This window comes from Ranitomeya imitator, chromosome 1, assembly GCF_032444005.1.
Source record: "Ranitomeya imitator isolate aRanImi1 chromosome 1, aRanImi1.pri, whole genome shotgun sequence".
Taxonomy (NCBI): domain Eukaryota; kingdom Metazoa; phylum Chordata; class Amphibia; order Anura; family Dendrobatidae; genus Ranitomeya; species Ranitomeya imitator.
Genome location: NC_091282.1, coordinates 568595978 through 568615307, shown reverse-complemented (window position 1 = coordinate 568615307; position 19330 = coordinate 568595978). Strand labels below are relative to the sequence as shown.

Sequence of the window (19330 nt, the reverse complement as noted above, 5' to 3'; positions counted from 1 at the left end):
ATAATTATTTAGCCCAGAATTTTTTATTTTCCCAAGGGTTACAGGAGAAATTGGACCCCAAAAGTTGTTGTCCAGTTTCTCCTGAGTACGCTGATACCCCATGAGTGGGGGTAAACCACTGTTTGGGCACACGTCGGGGCTCAGAAGGGAAGTAGTGACTTTTGAAATGCAGACTTTGATGGAATGGTCTGCGGGTGTCACGTTGCGTTTGCAGAGCCCCTGGTGTGCCTAAACAGTAGAAACCCCCACAAGTGACCCCATTTTAGAAACTAGACCCCCCAAGGAACTTATCTAGATATGTGGTGAGCACTTTGAACCCCCAAGTGCTTCACAGACGTTTACAACGCAGAGCCGTGAAAATAAAAAATCATTTTTCTTTCCTCAAAAATTATGTTTTAGCAAGCATTTTTTTAGATTCACAAGGGTAACAGGAGAAATTGGACCCCATTAATTGTTGCGCAGTTTGTCCTGAGTATGCTGGTACCCCATATGTGGGGGTAAACCACTGTTTGGGCGCACGTCAGGGCTCGGAAGTGAGGGAGCACCATTTGACTTTTTGAATACGAGATTGGCTGGAATCCATGGTGGCGCCATGTTGCGTTTGGAGACCCCTGATGTGCCTAAACAGTGGTAACCCCTCAATTCTAACTCCAACACTAACCCCAACTCACCCCTAACTCTAATCCCAACTGTAGACATAACCCTAATCACAACCCTAACCACAACCCTAATTCCAACCCTAACCCTAAGGCTATGTGCCCACGTTGCGGATTCGTGTGAGATATTTCCGCACCATTTTTGAAAAATCCGCGGGTAAAAGGCACTGCGTTTTACCTGCGGATTTTCCGCGGATTTCCAGTGTTTTTTGTGCGGATTTCACCTGCGGATTCCTATTGAGGAACAGGTGTAAAACACTGCGGAATCCGCACAAAGAATTGACATGCTGCGGAAAATACAACGCAGCGTTTCCGCGCGGTATTTTCCGCACCATGGGCACAGCGGATTTGGTTTTTCATGTTTACATGGTACTGTAAACCTGATGGAACACTGCTGCGAATCCGCAGCGGCCAATCCGCAGCCAAATCCGCACAGTGTGCACATAGCCTAATTCTAAAGGTATGTGCACACGCTGCGGAAAACGCTGCGGATCCGCAGCAGTTTCCCATGAGTTTACAGTTCAATGTAAACCTATGGGAAACAAAAATCGCTGTACACATGCTGCGGAAAAACTGCACGGAAACGCAGCGGTTTACATTCCGCAGCATGTCACTTCTTTGTGCGGATTCCGCAGCGGTTTTACAACTGCTCCAATAGAAAATCGCAGTTGTAAAACCGCAGTGAAATGCGCAGAAAAAAACGCGGTAAATCCGCCATAAATCCGCAGCGGTTTAGCACTGCGGATTTCTCAAATCCGCAGCGGAAAAATCCGCAGAGGACCAGAATACGTGTGCACATACCGAAACCCTAACCCTAGCTCTAACCCTACCCCTAGCCCTAACCCTAGCCCTAACCCTACCCCTAACCCTACCCCTAACCCTACCCCTAACCCTAACCCTATTCTAACATTAGTGGAAAAAAAAAATTCTTTATTTTTTTATTGTCCCTACCTATGGGGGTGACAAAGGGGGGGGGGGTCATTTATTATTTTTTTTTATTTTGATCACTGAGATATAATCTATCTCAGTGATCAAAATGCACTTTGGAACGAATCTGCCGGCCGGCAGATTCGGCGGACGCACTGCGCATGCGCCCGCCATTTTGGAAGATGGCGGCGCCCAGGGAGAAGACGGACGGGACCCCGGCTGGATCGGTAAGTATGATGGGGTGGGGGGGGACCACGGGGGGGGGGGGGTAATCGGAGCGCGGGAGGGGTGGAACGGAGCACGGGGGGGCTGGAATGGAGCACGGGGGGTGGAACGGAGCACCGGGGGGGTGGATCGGAGTGCAGGGGGGGTGATTGGAGCACGGGGGGGTGATTGGAGCACGGGGGGAGCGGACAAGAGCACGGGGGGAGCGGAGCACTGGAAGGAGGGGAGCCGGAGCAGTGTACCGGCCAGATCGGGGGGCTGGGGGGGGACGATCGGTGGGGTGGGGGCACATTAGTATTTCCAGCCATGGCCGATGATATTTCAGCATCGGCCATGGCTGGATTGTAATATTTCACCAGTTATAATAGGTGAAATATTACAAATCGCTCTGATTGGCAGTTTCACTTTCAACAGCCAATCAGAGCGATCGTAGCCACGAGGGGGTGAAGCCACCCCCCCTGGGCTAAACTACCACTCCCCCTGTCCCTGCAGATCGGGTGAAATGGGAGTTAACCCTTTCACCCGATCTGCAGGGACGCGATCTTTCCATGACACCACATAGGCGTCATGGGTCGGATTGGCACCGACTTTCATGACGCCTACGTGGCGTCATGGGTCAGGAAGAGGTTAATGAAGCTGCCAGTTGAGGACCTGTGAGGCGTCGATTTCTCAAACTACAGACTCTAATGTACTTATCTTGTTGCTCAGTTGTGCAGCGGGGCCTCCCACTTCCCTTTCTACTCTGGTTAGAGTTTGTGCTCTCCTCTGAAGGGCGTAGTACACACTGTTGTAGGAAATCTTCAATTTCTTGGCAATTTCTCGCAAGGAATAGCCTTTGTTTCTAAGAACAAGAAAAGACTGTTGAGTTTCACATGAAAGTTCTTTTTTTTCTGGCCATTTTGGGAGTTTAATGGAACCAACAAATGTAATCCTCCAGATTCTCAACTAGCTCAAAGGAAGGTCAGGTTTATAGGTTCTCTAATCAGCCAAACTGTTTTCAGTTGTGCTAGCAGACTTGCACAAGGGTTTTCAAGGGTATTCTAACCATCCATTAGCCTTCTTAGGCCGGCCTCACACTAGCGTGGTTTACGGACGTAAGAGGTGCTGAAAATACGGATTGAATACGGTACAATGCTTCTCTATGCCCCAGCTCCTATCAGCCGTATTTTACTGATCCGTATTATATGGTGTTCTACGGCCGTAGAAAATCGCAGCATGCTTCATTTGTAACCGTATTGCGCAAAAAATACGCCAATGAAAGTCTATGGGGGCCAGAAAAATACGGATTACACACGGATCAGCATTGTGACTTGCGAGAAATACGCAGCGGTGTTCTATAGAAAAGCTGGCAATTCAGAGCGGTGTACAGTAAAGTCACACTGACTGGTTAGAATAGAATAGCTAAGAAAAATGTCTACACATAGTATAGGGGTATATATATATTAGCTTAAAAGCCGGTAATTCAATTGCCGACTTTTGCGATCTCCTTTCCAAACCCGACATGATATGAGACATGGTTTACATACAGTAAACCATCTCGTATCCCTTTTTTTTTTTTGCATATTCCACACTACTAATGTTAGTAGTGTGCATGTGCAAAATTTGGGCGTTCTAGCTATTAAATTAAAGGGTTAAATCGCGTAAAAAATTGGTGTGGGCTCCCGTGCAATTTTCCCTGCCAGAATGGTAAGGCTATATTCACACTTAGCGTTTTTTTCCGCGGAACCGCCGTGATTTTGATGCTGCGGGTCCGCAGCAGTTTCCATAGCGTTTACAGTAACATGTAAACCCTATGGAAACCGCAAACCGCTGTGCACATGCTGCGGGAAAAACCGCGCGGGAACGCAGCGGTTTACAACCCGCAGCATGTCACTTCTTTGTGCAGAATTGCTGCGATTCTGCACCCATAGGAATACATTGAACCGCTTACTTCCCGCATGGGGCTGTGCCCACGTTGCGGGAAGTAAGCGGATAATGTGCGGGTGGTACCCGGGGTGGAGGAGAGGAGACTCTCCTCCAGGCCCTGGGAACCATATTTGGGGTTAAAAAATAAAAAATCTGGTTATACTCACCCTCTGATGTCCGGAGCTCCTGGGCGCTGCACGCGGCCGTCCGGTCAGAGTTGCTGTGCGACCAGGACCTGCGGTGACGTCGCGGTCACATGACCGTGACGTCACGAAGGGTCCTTCTCCCACAGCATCTTTGGAACCGGAACGCCGGGTGCAGCGCCCAGGAGATCCGGACATCAGAGGGTGAGTATAACCAATTTTTATTATTTTTAACATTACTATTGATGCTGCATATTGCTGCATATGCAGCATCAATAGTATAGGCGGAAACCCGCAGCGGAAAACGCGGAACAAACCGCGATAAATCTGCAGGGAGAACCGCAGTTGTTTTGCCCTGCAGATTTATCAAATCCGCTGCGGGAGAACCCGCAGGGACCCGACGCAAGGTGTGCACATAGCCTAAAGCCAGTGACTGAGGGCAGATATTAATAGCCTGGAGAGGGAGAGGGTCCATGGTCCCCTGGCTAAAAACATCTGCCCCCAGCCACCCCAGAAAAGGCACATCCGGAAGATGCGCCCATTCTGGCACTTGGCCACTCTCTTCCCATTCCCGTGTAGCGGTGGGATATGGGGTAATGAAGGGTTAATGTCACCTTGCTATTGTAAGGTGACATTAAGCCAGATTAATAATGGAGAGGCGTCAATTATGACACCTATCCATTATTAATCCAATAGTATGAAATGGATAAAAAACACACACACATATTATTACAAAGTATTTTAATGAAATAAATACACTGTTTTTTGTAATATTTTATTATACTGGTAATCCACCTGAAGACCCTCGTTCTGTAAAAAAGGTAAAATAAAAAAAACAACAATATCCCATACCTTCCGTCATTCTGTCACGTCCAACGATGTAAATCCATCTGACGGGGTTAACTAATTGTACAAACAGGAGCCTGCTAATGCAGCTGTGCTTCTGCCTGTAAAACCCTGGGGAATGAATGGAATGTAGGTCAATGACCTGTAGTTGCCTTCAGTCATCCGTGTGCCGACTGGGTACCACACGCTCCGTGCAGGAGACAGCGCTACAGTTAAGCGCTGTCCCCTACATCTGGTGCTGAAGCCGCCATTCATTTCTTCTCTCCAGCAGCGTTCGCTGGAGAGAAGATATGAAAAATCTTTTTTTTTTTTGGTGTTTAAAAAAAAGATCCCTGTACAGCACACGGACAGCATCCGTGTGCGGTACGTGTTTTACATGGACCCATTAACTTTAATGGGTCCGTGTAATACGTGCACTCCCACGAATACTGACATGTCTCCGTTTTTTTAAAACGGACACACGGTCCGTGAAAACACGCTGACATGTGCAGAGACACATTGATTTTAATGTGTCTACGTGAGTCAGTGTCTCCGGTACGTGAGGAAACTGTCACCTCACGTACCGGAGCCACTGACGTGTGAAACCGGCCTAAAAATTAAAAAGGAGGCAAAAAAGATGCTTTATCATCATACCGCTGAACAAAATGTGGAATACAAAGCAATTAAAAAGATGAATGTAAATAAAAATGATACCTCTAAAACCATCATATTGTCTATTAAAAAACAAGCAGCATAAAGCTGTCAGCAGAAAAATAAAAGTTATAGCTCTCAGAATAAAGCGATGCAAAAAATTTTTTTTCCAAAAATTATACAAATAAAAACGTCAACTTGCCCCGCAAAAAAACAAGCCCTCACATGACTGTCAGCAGAAATATGGAAACATTTTGGCTCTCAAAATATGGTAATGCAGAAAACTAGTTTTTAAAATAAAAAGTGTCTTTTAGGCTGGTTTCACACTTGTGTTTTTATCTGCAGCGTTTGTACCGCAAAAAAACGCATGCGTTTTTTTCCCTATGTTTAACATTAAAAACGCATGCGTTTTTTTATACGCATTTGGTTGCGTTTTTGAACGCTTGCGTTTTTTTGCTGCATGCGTTCTTTTGCAGAAATGCAACATGTAGTAATTTTCAGAGGCATTTTTTGATGCAAAAAAACGCATGCGTTCGTATGCGTTTTTTTCGTCAAAAAATGCATTGGAGTCAATGGAAACGCATGCGTTTTTAAGCACATGCGTTTGGTTGCGTTAAAAACGCATGCGTTTTTATAGAAAAAAAACAGAAAACACACTGATATGCCACCCCCCACCATAAAGGTGATAAAAGAATCCTAACCCTAACCCTAAAGGAATCCTAACCCTACCCCTAACCCTAGGGATCCTAACCCTACCCCTAACCCTAACCCTAGGGATCCTAACCCTACCCCTAACCCTAAGGGTTAGGATCCCTTTAGGGTTAGGGGTAGGGTTAGGGTTAGGATCCCTAAGGTTAGGGGTAGGGTTAGGATCCCTAGGGGTAGGGTTAGGGTTAGGATCCCTTTAGGGTTAGGATCCCTAACCCTAGCTTTTTCTGTTTATAGTGGGATTTTTACTTGATTTTGATGATTGGCAGCTGTCACACACTTCTCACCATACGTTTAAAAAACGCAAACGCATGAAAAAACGCATGTAAACGTGTCAAAAGACCGCTTTTTTTTCACCACATCCAAAAACGCACGCGTCTAAAAAACGCAACGTTTGCACGCGTTTACATGCGTTTTTCAACCATTCGTTTTTTTTTTTTAAACGCATGTGTTTTAAAACGCAAGTGTGAAACCAGCCTTAGTCTGTGACAGCAGCCAAACATAAAAACCTTATCAAAATCTGGTATCACTGTAATCGCACCAACCCAAAGAATAAAGTCATCTAATCACTTATACCGCACGAGGTATAGCGTAATGGCATAAAAAATAAACAATTCTTCACCTTCTCTTGATTCTTTACATTCTGCCTCCTGAAGATTGCAGTAAGGCTCGACTCACATTTATCCTGTGCTCTACACTGAGCGCTTACACTGGCGTTTCCATGTAAATCTCTGACATGTGATTCAGACGGAACCCCCGGCGGAATATTACCTATAATGAGGCAGCTAGTGACAGTGTGGATGAGTGAAGCTGTCCTGTGATCCAGCGGTGTCCGTCTATTTATTAGGAGTGCATGAAAGTGCCATTGGTCTCAGTTTTCTGCACCTCTGAATAAAAGGACACCACTGAACAGAGGCCAGACGGACTACAGATTAATGGTATGTGCCCACGAAAAGTAATTGCTGCTGGTTTGACGCTGCACATGATTTCAAGAAATCCCATGTCCACTATGTGTCCACAGATGCCTGTGGATCACCCACGAGACTGACTTTCCTGACAGCAGCATGTCAATTTCTTTTGCGGTGATAGAATGTATTGGATGCGGTAAATCCTCATGGTTCAGTGAACACAAGCTGATTTACCTGCATTCAATAGAAGGCAGCACTTTGGACGCAACGAACATACGCTTTGTCCAAAGCGCTGTTTGCTCCGAATCGTGGTACCTGGCCTAACTCTGCTGCCTGATTAAAGTGAGTGTCTCCCTCGGGGGGGTGGGGTATTTCTATATTCAGCAGAAATTGTGGGACAATTTTCCATGTGAAAATGTAAAAAATAGGGCTAAAACAAAATTTTGGTGGTTAAAATATAATTTTTTTTTCTTTATTGCCTAATGGTAGAAAATTCTGTGACCCACCTGTGGTGTCAGTATGATCACTGCACTCCTAGATCAATTCATTGTGAAGTGTAGCTTGTAAAATGGAGTCTCTTATGGGGGAGTTCTGCTGTTCTGGCATTTTTGGGACTGTGCCAATGTGACATGGCACCCTCAAACCAGTCCAGCAAAATGGTGGAAAATATGGTGCTTCTCCCCTATGAGCTTTGCACTGTGCCTCAAAAGTAGTTTTCAGCCATATAAGAGGTATCTGAGTGCTCAGGAGAAATAGTGCAACAAACTTTGGGGTTAATTTTTCTCCTGCTATCCTTTTTTTTTTCACTGCTCTACATTATAAACTTCTGTGAAGCAGCTAGGGGTTCAAGGTTAATTGTTTTCTGAGCCCTTCTGTGAGCCTAAACAGTATTTTACCCTCACATATGGGGTATCTACATACTCAGGGGAAATTGCACAAGAAATTTTATGGGGCAATTTTTCCTGATACCCTTAAGAAAATACTAAAATTGGGGCTAAAATCATTTTGTGTGGAAAATGTGATTTTTTTTTTTTTTTTTAGTATTTTTTTTTTTTAAATTTTCATGTCTCAAGGTTATAAACTTCTGTGAAGCACATCTAGATAAGTTCCCTGAGGGGTCTAGTTTCCAAAATGGTGTCACTTGTTGAGAGTTTCCACTATTTAAGCATATCGGGGGCTCTCCAAACGCGACATGGTGTCAGTTTATTTCAGCAAATTTTGCATTTAAAAGTCAAATTGCTCTCCTTCTCTTACAAGCCCTGCTGTACAACCAAACAATATTTTTCCCTGATACGGGGTATCTGCGTTCTCAGGAGAAATTGCACAACAAATTTTGGGGTACATTTTTTTCCTTTTTCCCTTGTGAAAATAAAAAACTTGAGATCTAAAGTAACATTTTTGTGACAAAAAGTTAAATGTTCATTTTTTTCCTTCCACATTTGAAAAATTCCTGTGAAGCACCAGAAGGGTTAATAAACTTCTTGAATGTGGTTTTGAACATTGTGAGGGGTGCAGTTTTTAGAATGGTGTCACTTTTGGTATTCTCTGTTAGGCTGGGTTCACATTGCGTTAGTGGGTGTCCGCTGACGGAATCTGTTACATGGCGCAATTAACGCTATGTAACTGATCCGTTAGCGCACCCATTGACCGCAATGTATCTAACGCATTGCTAACATATGCCATTTTTGGCATGCGTTAGTGATGTCCCGTTATTTTCTGACGGACCTCGAACGCTACTTGCCCGATCTGCGCTAGCGGGATCGCTAAACGCAATCCCTTTTTGGACATTGCGTTAGCGCATTCCGTTAGTGTATGCGCTAAACGGATTGCACTAACGCAGTGTGAACCTAGCCTTATATATGTGATGTGGTCCCTAAAAAAAAATGGTTTTGTAAAGTTTGTTGGAAAAATGAGAAATCGCTGGTCAACTTTTAACCTTTATGACTTCTTAGAAAAAAACAAATTTTGTATCAAAAATTGTGCTGATGTAAAGTAGATATGTGGGAAATGTTACTTATTCATTTTTTTGTGTGACATAACTGATTTAAGGGCATAAAAATTTAGTTTTTAACATTATTACATTTTCCAAATTTACGAAATTTCCATTTTTGTTCCACAAATAAACGCAAGTCATATCAAAGAAATTTTACCACTATCATGAAGTACAATATGTTACGAGAAAACATTGTCAGAATCTCCAGGATCCGTTGAGCGTCCCAGAGTTATTGCCTCATAAATTGACACTGGTCAGAATTGTGAAATTTGGCCTTGTCATGAAGGTGAAAACCAGCTCAGAGATGAAGGGGTTAACTGTTTTGGGGCACTGCGCATTCTGATAGTTTATAGTGGTGATAGCTTCTGGTGGGCCCATCAGAGAGAGAAGCTCGGATTGACCACACCTTCTGACCCCCCTCTCTCCCCCGCCCGGTAACTTTACTACTGACTATATAGAATGGCTTGAGGTATTTCAAGTGTCCAAATGAAATGTAGGAAACCGTAACCATTTAAGTAGAAAACACAGCTGTCAACATCTAACATGCCCGTCCCATAACTAGTTAAATCAGTTTCATAGTGATAGATCTGATTGCTGGCGATATAATCGCCACATGTGTAAGCACTAACTGTTTTGAACTCTATAATATGTATCCTTTCCTCATAAGTAATATTTTTAATCTACTTTTTTCAGTGTTTAGAGTTTTCTGAGAGCAAGCATTGGCATTATTAATCAATGTTTCTCCATTTCTCTGTTATTTCACCATAGGACTAAATAGGATTAATCGAGAGCAGGTTATTTGTGGGGGTGGTACTAACTTTTTTGTATGTGTGTATCTTTAACATTTTAATATTTCTTTAAATGCTGGTATTGTCGTTTTTTTATTCTCCTTCATCTGACTTATTATTTTTCTTACTGTGATGGCACAAAGATTTATAGAATAACACAATAAACTCCACCTCAAATGTGAGAATAACAGATGACAATATAATCTACATTTTAAAGGGCCGAATTCTTTTTGTTTAGCTATTCTTCATGTATCTCAGAATCAAGTGTAGTTGAGAGGAGAGGGCTAGGCTCCTGTGTAGTTTTAAGTACAAATCTGTATAAAATAGCACATATTTAAAAAATAAACAAAAAACAACTGTATTTTAAGGTAATGATCACCAGTGTTGTCCACTACAAAGAAAATCTTGCAAATAGGCCCATGGCCGTGCTGAAACTTAAAAAAAAAAATCCTTCTGGCTCCCACACCACTCTACCATTTTGCAACTGGTGTACCTGGCTGGTCTCTTGGGACCTCAGGTAGCACTGCTTTTAGTCAGATGCTGCTTGTGGTTGATGTTTTTAAAGATGACCTGTCACTTGCTAAAAAAAAAATGAGTTTAATAACTTGTGAAAATTCCTGAGCTCCCCTGATTCTCTGCCGCTGTTTTCATTTTTGCACTGTGTCACTCCATTGCAAAAACATTCATATTTGTTTCTTCTAGTGCACACTTTCCAGTCCTATTGGGTGTTACTTCTCTGTTGAGAACTTAAACCCCTCCCAGATGCTGCCAATCACAGTTCAGTATGTTATCTAACAGTCTATCAATCCCATAAGGTTACCAAGCTTTGATTGGTGGTATCTGGGAGGGACAGATGGATGAAAGCATACACCCCTGAGAAGAATGCGAAGAAACGACCAGATGGACTGAAAAGCAGAGATTTTACATGTGGAAAAGCAGAGATTTCACATATTGCGCTCCAGAAGAAATAAATTTGACTATCTCTTCAATGGAGTGACTCGGTGCATAATGATAAGCCCATGCAGTATCAAAATAGCGCAAAGATTTTTACAAGCTATTTAACAACACGAGTGGTCCTCCTTAGGGTATGTGTACACGTTGCAGATTTGCCTGAATAATTTTCTGCATAGAATCTGCATCTCATGCCAGAAAACGCACGTAAAAAGCCTTGCGGAATTGATGCGTTTATGCCAATTTTGATGCGGATTTGAATGCGGATTTGTCTGCATTTTTTGTAGCCTAAATAAAGATCTATTGTTTAACAAACAAAAAAAATTGTGATGTCATTTTTGTCCAACTTCTTATTTTACATATTCCATTGAAGATTAATGTTTACACACACAGACAGATATAGACAGACAAATGATAGATAATAGATAATACCAGGGCCAATGTTTAGTAAAGAACCTAATACAATGGTACATAAATAGTTAAATAAAGACACACACACAAAATCTGCATGCAATAGCTTTAATTTAAAAAAAAAAAATGGCGTGGGCAATATTCTTCACCAGATAGGGAAAGCCGACGGCTGTAAGCAGATATTTCTAGCCTGGGAAGGGGGCTAATACTCATGGAGCTTCCCAGGCTATGAATATCAGCCCGCCGCTGTATAATTAGCCTTTACTGGCCATTAAAATAGGGGAACCCCCCAAAAAATGACATGGGCTTCCCCTATAATTAATAGCCAAAAAGGCTATGCAGACAGCTGCGGGCTGATATTCATAGCCTACAGAAGGGCCATGGATATTGCCCCCCCCCCCCCCAGCTAAAAATACCAGCTCTGAGCCACCCTGGAAATGGGGCATCTGTAAGATGCTCCAATTCCAGCACTTAGCCTCTCTTCCCACTGCCTTGTAGCGGTGACATATGAGGTAATAGGGGTTAATGTCACCTTTCATTGTTAAGCCCAGTTAGTAATGGAGAGGCATCAATAAGACACCTATGCATTACTAATCCTATAGTAGTGAGATAGTTAAATAAAGACACAGCCAGAAAAAGTATTTTAATATTCTTAATTTCACCATACTTACAACCACACCTAATTCCCCGAAGCCATCGATCACCTCCAAAGATAAAAAATAATAAACCAACCGTATACTCCCTGTCCGACGCAGTTCAATTAACAACGAGTGTCCTGCGATGATCTCCCCTATAGAACAGTGACATCGGGTGATGTCAATGCGCTCCAGGACCTCCCACGATGCACTGACAGAAGATAATGGCCCCTGCAGTGCATCGCTGAAGAGGTTACTTGAGTTCAGGCTCACTTTACGACAATGCTGCGTGGGAATTTTCTCACACAGTGCTGCCGGTGAGAGAATGCACTCGGGTGACCTCTCTCCCGGCAGTGGCGGAGGGATACGTCGCGGAGGATTACCTCCTGTCAGTGCATCTCGGAGGCCCTGTAGAGCACTGACATCACCCGATGTCACTGTTCTACACAGGAGATCGTCTTGGGACACTCGTTATTAACTGGACTTCGGCAGAAAGGGAAGTATAGGTTGGTTTATTATGTTGTTTTTATTACAGGTGATCAAGGGTTTCGGGGACTAGGTGCTTGGTGAGTATGTACTATATGTTATCTGTTGTATGTACTGTCTGTAATGTATGTCCTGTATGTCTACTGTATGTTCTGTATGTATGTTTGTTTGTTTGTTTGTTTTTTTTAATACTGAACACATGCATTGTCTGATTGTCTTTCCCATCATCAGCTATCACTGTGAGCATTCATAGCTGGATGGGAGCAGTAGTCCAATCAGACATTGACTGCAGACCCGCACACACACAGGGACACACACACCTGCACACACACAGGGACACACACACCTGCACACACACAGGGACACACACACCCGTGCACATACAGGGACACACATACCCACACACACACATACCTGCGCACACACAGGGACACACACACACCCGCACACACACACACACCCCCGCACACAGACACGCACAAAGTCTCCACCCACACACTTCTCTTCTCCCGATCTGCAACGTTTCTCGCACCCACATCCGCAGCAAATCCGCAGATCTTTTTTACACCTGCGGTTTTGCTGCAGATGTACCTGACTCAATGGAAGTCAATGGGGGCAGTAACAGTGCAGATCCGCAAAAAGAATTGACATGCTGCGGAAAATAAAACGCTGCAAATCTGTGCAGATTTTTCGGCAGCATATGCACAACAATTCTTCATTTCCCATAGAATAACATTGCTTGTGCACTACTCTGCAGATTTGATGCAGTTCGGCGCTTCAAAATACACTGCGGATCCACATCAGAATCCACAATGTGTGCACATAGCCTTAGGGTGGATCATCCACACATGACTACCTCCAATTGGATACAGAAAGAGAACCTGTAAGGGTGGTTTCACACTTGCGTTTTTGTCTGCAGCGGTTTTTGCACAAAAAAACGCATGCTTTTTTTCCCTATATTTAACATTGAAAACGCATGCGTTTTTTGTTGTACGCGTTTGGTCGCGTTTTGAAATGCATGCGTTTTTTGCTGCATGCGTTCCTTTTCAGAAATGCAACTTGTAGCATTTTTGAGAGGCGTTTTTTTGACACATAAAAACACATGCGTTTTCATGCGTTTTTTTTGTGTCAAAAAATACATTGGAGTCAATGGAAACGCATGCGTTTTTAAGCACATGCGTTTGTTTGCTTTAAAAACGCATGCGTTTTTATTTTAAAAAAAAAAACAGAAAACACACTGATATGCCACCCCCCACCATAAAGGTGATAGAGGGATCCTAACCCTAACCCTAAAGGGATCCTAACCCTAAACCTAAAGGGATCCTAACCCTATCCCTAACCCTAAAGGGATCCTAACCCTACCCCTAACCCTAACCCTAAAGGGATCCTAACCCTACCCCTAACCCTAATCCCTTTAGGGTTAGGGTTAGGATCCCTTTAGGCTTAGGGGTAGGGTTAGGGTTAGGATCCCTTTAGGGTTAGGGGTAGGGTTATGATCCCTAACCCTAACTATTTCTGTTTATAGTGGGTTTTTTACTTTATTTTGATGATTGGCAGCTGTCACACATTTCTCAGCATGCGTTTAAAAAATGCAAACGCATGAAAAAACGCATGTAAACGCGTCAAAACGCTGCGTTTTTTTTCACCACATGCAAAAACGCATGCGTCAAAAAAACGCAGCGTTTGCACACGTTTACATGCGTTTTTTCACCATGCGTTTTGTTTTGTTTTTAAACGCATGCGTTTTGAAACGCAAGTGTGAAACCAGCCTAAAGAGCGCACCTGAGCTCTGGTAACATTGTTGCAACCTTGTACACATGTAGTTGCCTGCAGTTTTATGTGCAATATGTACTGATCACTACAGGCTTAAGCAGTTGGGCTTATAATGATTTGCTACTCTCCCATCTCCATCCTTTCATTTAAGTATCATATATAAACCTTCAGGAAATTACTTGCTAAAGTATAATAAATAATATTGTGTTGCAGTGTGGCATAAAAGTATTTACATTGCTAAACTATACTAATTCTTATAGAAACTTTGACTAGAAACAGCCAGACTGCTAACCCTGTTGCACCTGTAAGTTAGATCTTTTTTTCTCTTTCCAGTAATTACTATGCAGATACCTGACAAAAGGAAACATTGATACCTTTTGTGTCCCTTCACCCCGGCCTCAGAAACCAACTGTAAATGGGAGTGATGATCAACGATGGATGAAAAGATGTTACCGGACTCCTATAATCTACTACGCTGTTATGTGTATTTGTAGTATTATACCTTCCTTGGTGTGCGAGTGCTTTGCCAAACATTCCCTTTAATTTTCAGTTTGTGCATTTTCTTTCTTTGTCAGATGCCGAATCTGACCTTGACTAGGGACAGAAGCTCATCTGCTGCACCATCATCGGAATCCTGAACAATTTCTACAGCGGGAATATCTACAATGTCTTAAGATGTGCTCTTCAGATGAACACAAGCATTGTTCTGGTGATGGTGGAAGGTTCCTCTACACTACAGAGATAACACACCTTTTATGCTGCATCTCTGGCTAGGTTTCATTGTAACACTGCTCTTTGTTTTGTATATTTTGATATTTATCCTATTTAGTATTATTTATAGAGGGATAGTGATAGGAGTGTTAAGGTCTACATGCATTTTATGTTTCACTGTTGTTGACTGTTTACATTGTAGGACAAGTTCAGTGATCAGGATTTAGAACCTATCACTTACATTATTATTATTTATTTTTTGCACTGCCACATTTATAGCAATGGCTTTAGACTACTGGAGTCTGATTGCATGAAAGATTATACTAGACAAACAAAAGTTGAATCTTTCTGTATTTTATTTGGCTTTGTGAGATGCTTCCATGATCATCTTTAGGCTATGTGCACACGTTGCGGAATGGTGTGCGGATTTTTCTGCACTGTTTTTGCAAAATCCGTAGGTAAATCGCACTTCAGATTACCTGTGGATTTGATGCGTATTTACCATGGTTTTTCTGCCAATTCTACCTGCGGATTCCTATTGAGGAGCAGGTGTAAACCGGTGCGGAATCCGCACAAAGAATTGACATGTTGAGGAAAAAACAACGCTGCGTTTCCACTCGTTTTTTTTCCGCAGCATGTGCACTGTGGATTTTGTTTTCTATACGTTTACATGGTACTGTACACCGCATGGAAAACAGCTGCAGATCCGCAGCATCAAATCCGCTGCAAAATCCGCAACGTGTGCACATAGCCTAAGTGGTCTTTAATGGATTTGGAGACCTCAGTGTTTGACTTTCAAAATGTTTCCATCGTTTGTCATTATGTACATCAACATATGTCAGGAACATCTAGGTTTCGACCCCAATTTCTGTTTTTAAGTCTATTTTTTATGTAATTATAAAATGTATAACTTTTTATTCCAGTTAAGAATCCACTAAAATAGGGGAAAAGCAATCAGTCAACAGCAAGCGTTAAAGCATTTCTATAAGCCTATCTTCAGCGGCACATAATATATTTTCACTTTAGTTGAAGGCATTTTAGATATATTTTTGGAGTACTGTTTTTGTCCTAATGGAAATTATCAGGACATTTCTGATCATATACTTCATAGCTGCATTCCACAAAAGTCTCTTCTTTATAGTTTTGATGTGGCAGCGCTAGATTTCTTTTAAGTTGTTTTGGTTTTAATATTTTGTTTTGTTTTTAATACTTTTTATCTTGCTGCGGGATATAGATTTCTCTGAACTGTGTATGTGACCGATACCTTATGTGCATCTTGTGGAGAATCCTGGACAATGACATGGATGGTAGCATATTGAGCAAAAATTAAGAGACCACAAAATCAAATCCCTGTCATGGTCAGCCCAATCTCCAGACCTGAACCCCATTGAAAACATCTTGAATGTAACCAAGAGGATGATGGATACTCACAAGCCATCAAACAAAGAAGAACTGCTTAACTCTTTGCACCAGAAGCCGTGTGAAAGACTGGTGGAAAGCATGTCAAGACGCATGAAAGCTGTGATTAGAAATCATGGATATTCCACAAAATATTGATTTCTGAACTCTTCCTGAGTTAAAACATTAATATTGTTGTTTCTAAATGATTATGATCTTGTTTTCTTTGCATTATTTGAGGTCTGAAAGCACAGGGTTTTTTTTTATTTTAACCATTTTTCTTTGTCAGAAAAAAAATACAAAATTGCTTGGAACTTTGGAGACATGTTGTTAGAAGTTTATAGAATCAGAGAACAATTTACGGTACATTTTACTCAAAAATATGCCTATAAAGAGAAAAATCAGACAAACTGAACATTTTGCAGTGGTCTCTTAATTTTTGCCAGAGCTGTATATATAGCACGCCCACATGAAAATGTGTGCACCCTGGTGCTGCTACATTAAAATTTTAGGCCCAAAAATTTCACTTTTTACTTTTAAACTGTATCGAACAACTCATGCACATCTTTAGTAATACATTAAAAAAAAAAAAAAGTTCTAAACTCACATTGGTGATTGCTACCATAATCAGGATGTTTCAGCACCTGCAAATTAGATGCATCATAGAAATATCTTTGTTTTATTAGTATTAATTTCCCGTACAGTGCATTGTTTATTTTTATTGTATTGTGTTTTAGTATCATTGATGTAACCAAGACTTAAAAGGTTGGACATAGAGAAGGTTGTAAATTGATGTAAATATGTTTAACTTTGTGTTTTGTTGTGGCTGTGTCTTTCTTTCCTGATGGCTGCTACAATATAGTGAATTTATTAATTCTGCTATTATTTATTAATTATCCTACTCTATTAAAGCATTATGCTCATGAGTTTTGTGACTTTTGTTATGCCTTAGATTGTAGCTGATCTTATTACATTGTAACAGCAGTAAAGCTGGCCAAAGACATGAGTTGTTATCTGCAGATGCAGACCACATGCAGTTCTAGTGCTGAGCCCACATCAAAGTTGCGACATGTCAGCTGTTTTGTACAGCTGACATGTGTGTGCAATAGCGGCAGGTGGAATCGCAATCCACCTGCCGCTATTAACTAGTTAAATGCCGCTGTCAAATGCTGACAGCAGCATTTAACTACCGCTTCCGGCCATCGGGCCGTAAATGCGTACATCGCCGAACCCGGTCATGTCATCGGGGGTCAGCGATGCGTCGGCATGACAACCTGAGGTCTCCTTGAGACCTATATGGTTGTTGATGCCGGCTTGCTGTGAGCGCCACCCTGTGGTCGGTGCTCATAGCAAGTCTGTTGTTCTGCATCTCACAAAGGTTTTTCTGTGTGATCCAAACACCTCAAACTTGGATTTGTCTGTCCATAACACATTTTTCCAATCTTCCTCTGTCCAATGTCTGTGTTCTTTTGCCCGTATTAATCTTTTCCTTTTATTAGCCAGTCTCAGATATGCCTTATTCTTTGCCACTCTGCCCTGAAGACCCGCATCCCGAAGTCGCCTCTTCACTGTAGATGTTGACACTGGCGTTTTGTGTGTACTATTTAATGAAGCTGCCAGATGAGGACCTGTGAGGCATCGATTTCTCAAACTACAGACTCTAATGTACTTGTCTTGTTGCTCAGTTGTGCAGCGGGGCCTCCCACTTCTCTTTCTGCTCTGGTTAGAGCCTGTTTGTGCTCTCCACTGAAGAGAGTAGTACACACCGTTGTAGGATATCTTCAGTTTCTTGGCAATTTCTCACATGGAATAACCTTCATTTCTAAGAACAAGAATAGGCTGTTGAGTTTCACATGACAGTTCTTTTTTTCTGGCCATTTTGAGAGTTTAATGGAGCCAACAAATGTAATGCTCCATATTCTCCATGTTTTCCTCTCAAGCTTTAAACATGCCTCCATCACACCTATCCTCAAAAAGCCCTCTCTTGACCCATCCTCAATATCACTTCTCCCGTATGCCTCCAAGCTACTGGAACAACACGTCTACCTTGAACTGTCCTTCTATCTCTCTTCTTGCTCCCTCTTCGACCGCTTACAATCTGGCTTCCGGTCACACCACTCCACTGAAACTGCCCTAACTAAGGTTACCAATGACCTCTTAACCGCCAAGAGCAAGCGACACAACTCTGTCCTCCTCCTCCTGGACCTGTCAGCTGCCTTTGACACAGTGGACCATTCCCTATTATTACAGACCCTCTGATCCCTTGGCATCACAGCCTTGGCCCTATCCTGGATCTCATCATACCTAACAGACCGGACATTCAGCGTCTCCCACTCACACACCACCTCCTCACCTCGCCCCCTATCTGTCGGAGTCCCACAAGGTTCAGTCCTAGGGCCCCTACTCTTCTCCATTTACACCTTTGGCCTGGGACAGCTCATAGAATCTCATGGCTTTCAGTATCATCTCTATGCTGATGACACACAGATCTACATCTCTGGACCAGATATCACCTCCCTACTAACCAGAAACCCTCAATGTCTGTCCACTATTTCATCCTTCTCCGCTAGATTTCTCAAACTTAACATGGACAAAACAGAATTCATCATCTTTTCCCCATCTCACGTGACCCCCCCAACGAACCTTTCCATTACAGTAAATGGCTGCCCACTATCCCCAGTCCAACAAGCTCGCTGCCTCGGGGTAATCCTTGACGCTGATCTCTCCTTCAAACCACATATCCAAGCCCTTTCCACTTCCTGCCGACTTCAACTCAAAAATATTTCACGAATCCATTCATTCCTCAACCACGAATCTGCAAAAACCCTAGTCCATGCCCTCATCATCTCTCACCTTGACTACTGCAACCTCCTGCTCTGTGGCCTCCCCTCAAACACTCTCGCACCCCTCCAATCTATTCTAAACTCTGCTGCCCGACTAATCCACCTGTCCCCCCGCTATTCCCCAGCTTCTCCCCTCTGTCAATCCCCTCACTGGCTCCCTGTTGCCCAGAGACTCCAGTACAAAACCCTAACCATGACGTACAAAGCCATCCACAACCTGTCTCCTCCATACATCTGTGACCTCATCTCCCGGTACTTACCTACACGCAACCTCCGATCCTCACAACACCTCCTTCTCTACTTCCCTCTTATCTCCTCTTCCCACAACCGTATACAAGATTTCTTTCGTGTATCACCCCTACTCTGGAACCCTCTACCACAACACATCAGACT

The 19330-nt window shown here is 42.8% G+C and overlaps 1 protein-coding gene across 10 annotated transcripts in view; it reads left to right on the top strand.

Moving 5' to 3' along the window:
- The window catches only part of PIP5K1C (phosphatidylinositol-4-phosphate 5-kinase type 1 gamma), a 264928-nt gene extending 247908 nt beyond the window's left edge, over positions 1-17020 (top strand). For 9 of the 10 annotated variants that reach the window (XM_069767800.1, XM_069767795.1, XM_069767799.1 and 6 more), the window contains one exon: positions 14319-17020. In XM_069767800.1, coding sequence (XP_069623901.1) covers positions 14319-14321 — 3 coding nt within the window. In that variant the 3' untranslated portion in view covers positions 14322-17020. The remainder of the gene's footprint in view (positions 1-14318) is intronic. The other variant, XM_069767794.1, reaches the window with a different exon arrangement.
- The last annotated feature ends 2310 nt before the right edge of the window (positions 17021-19330 follow it).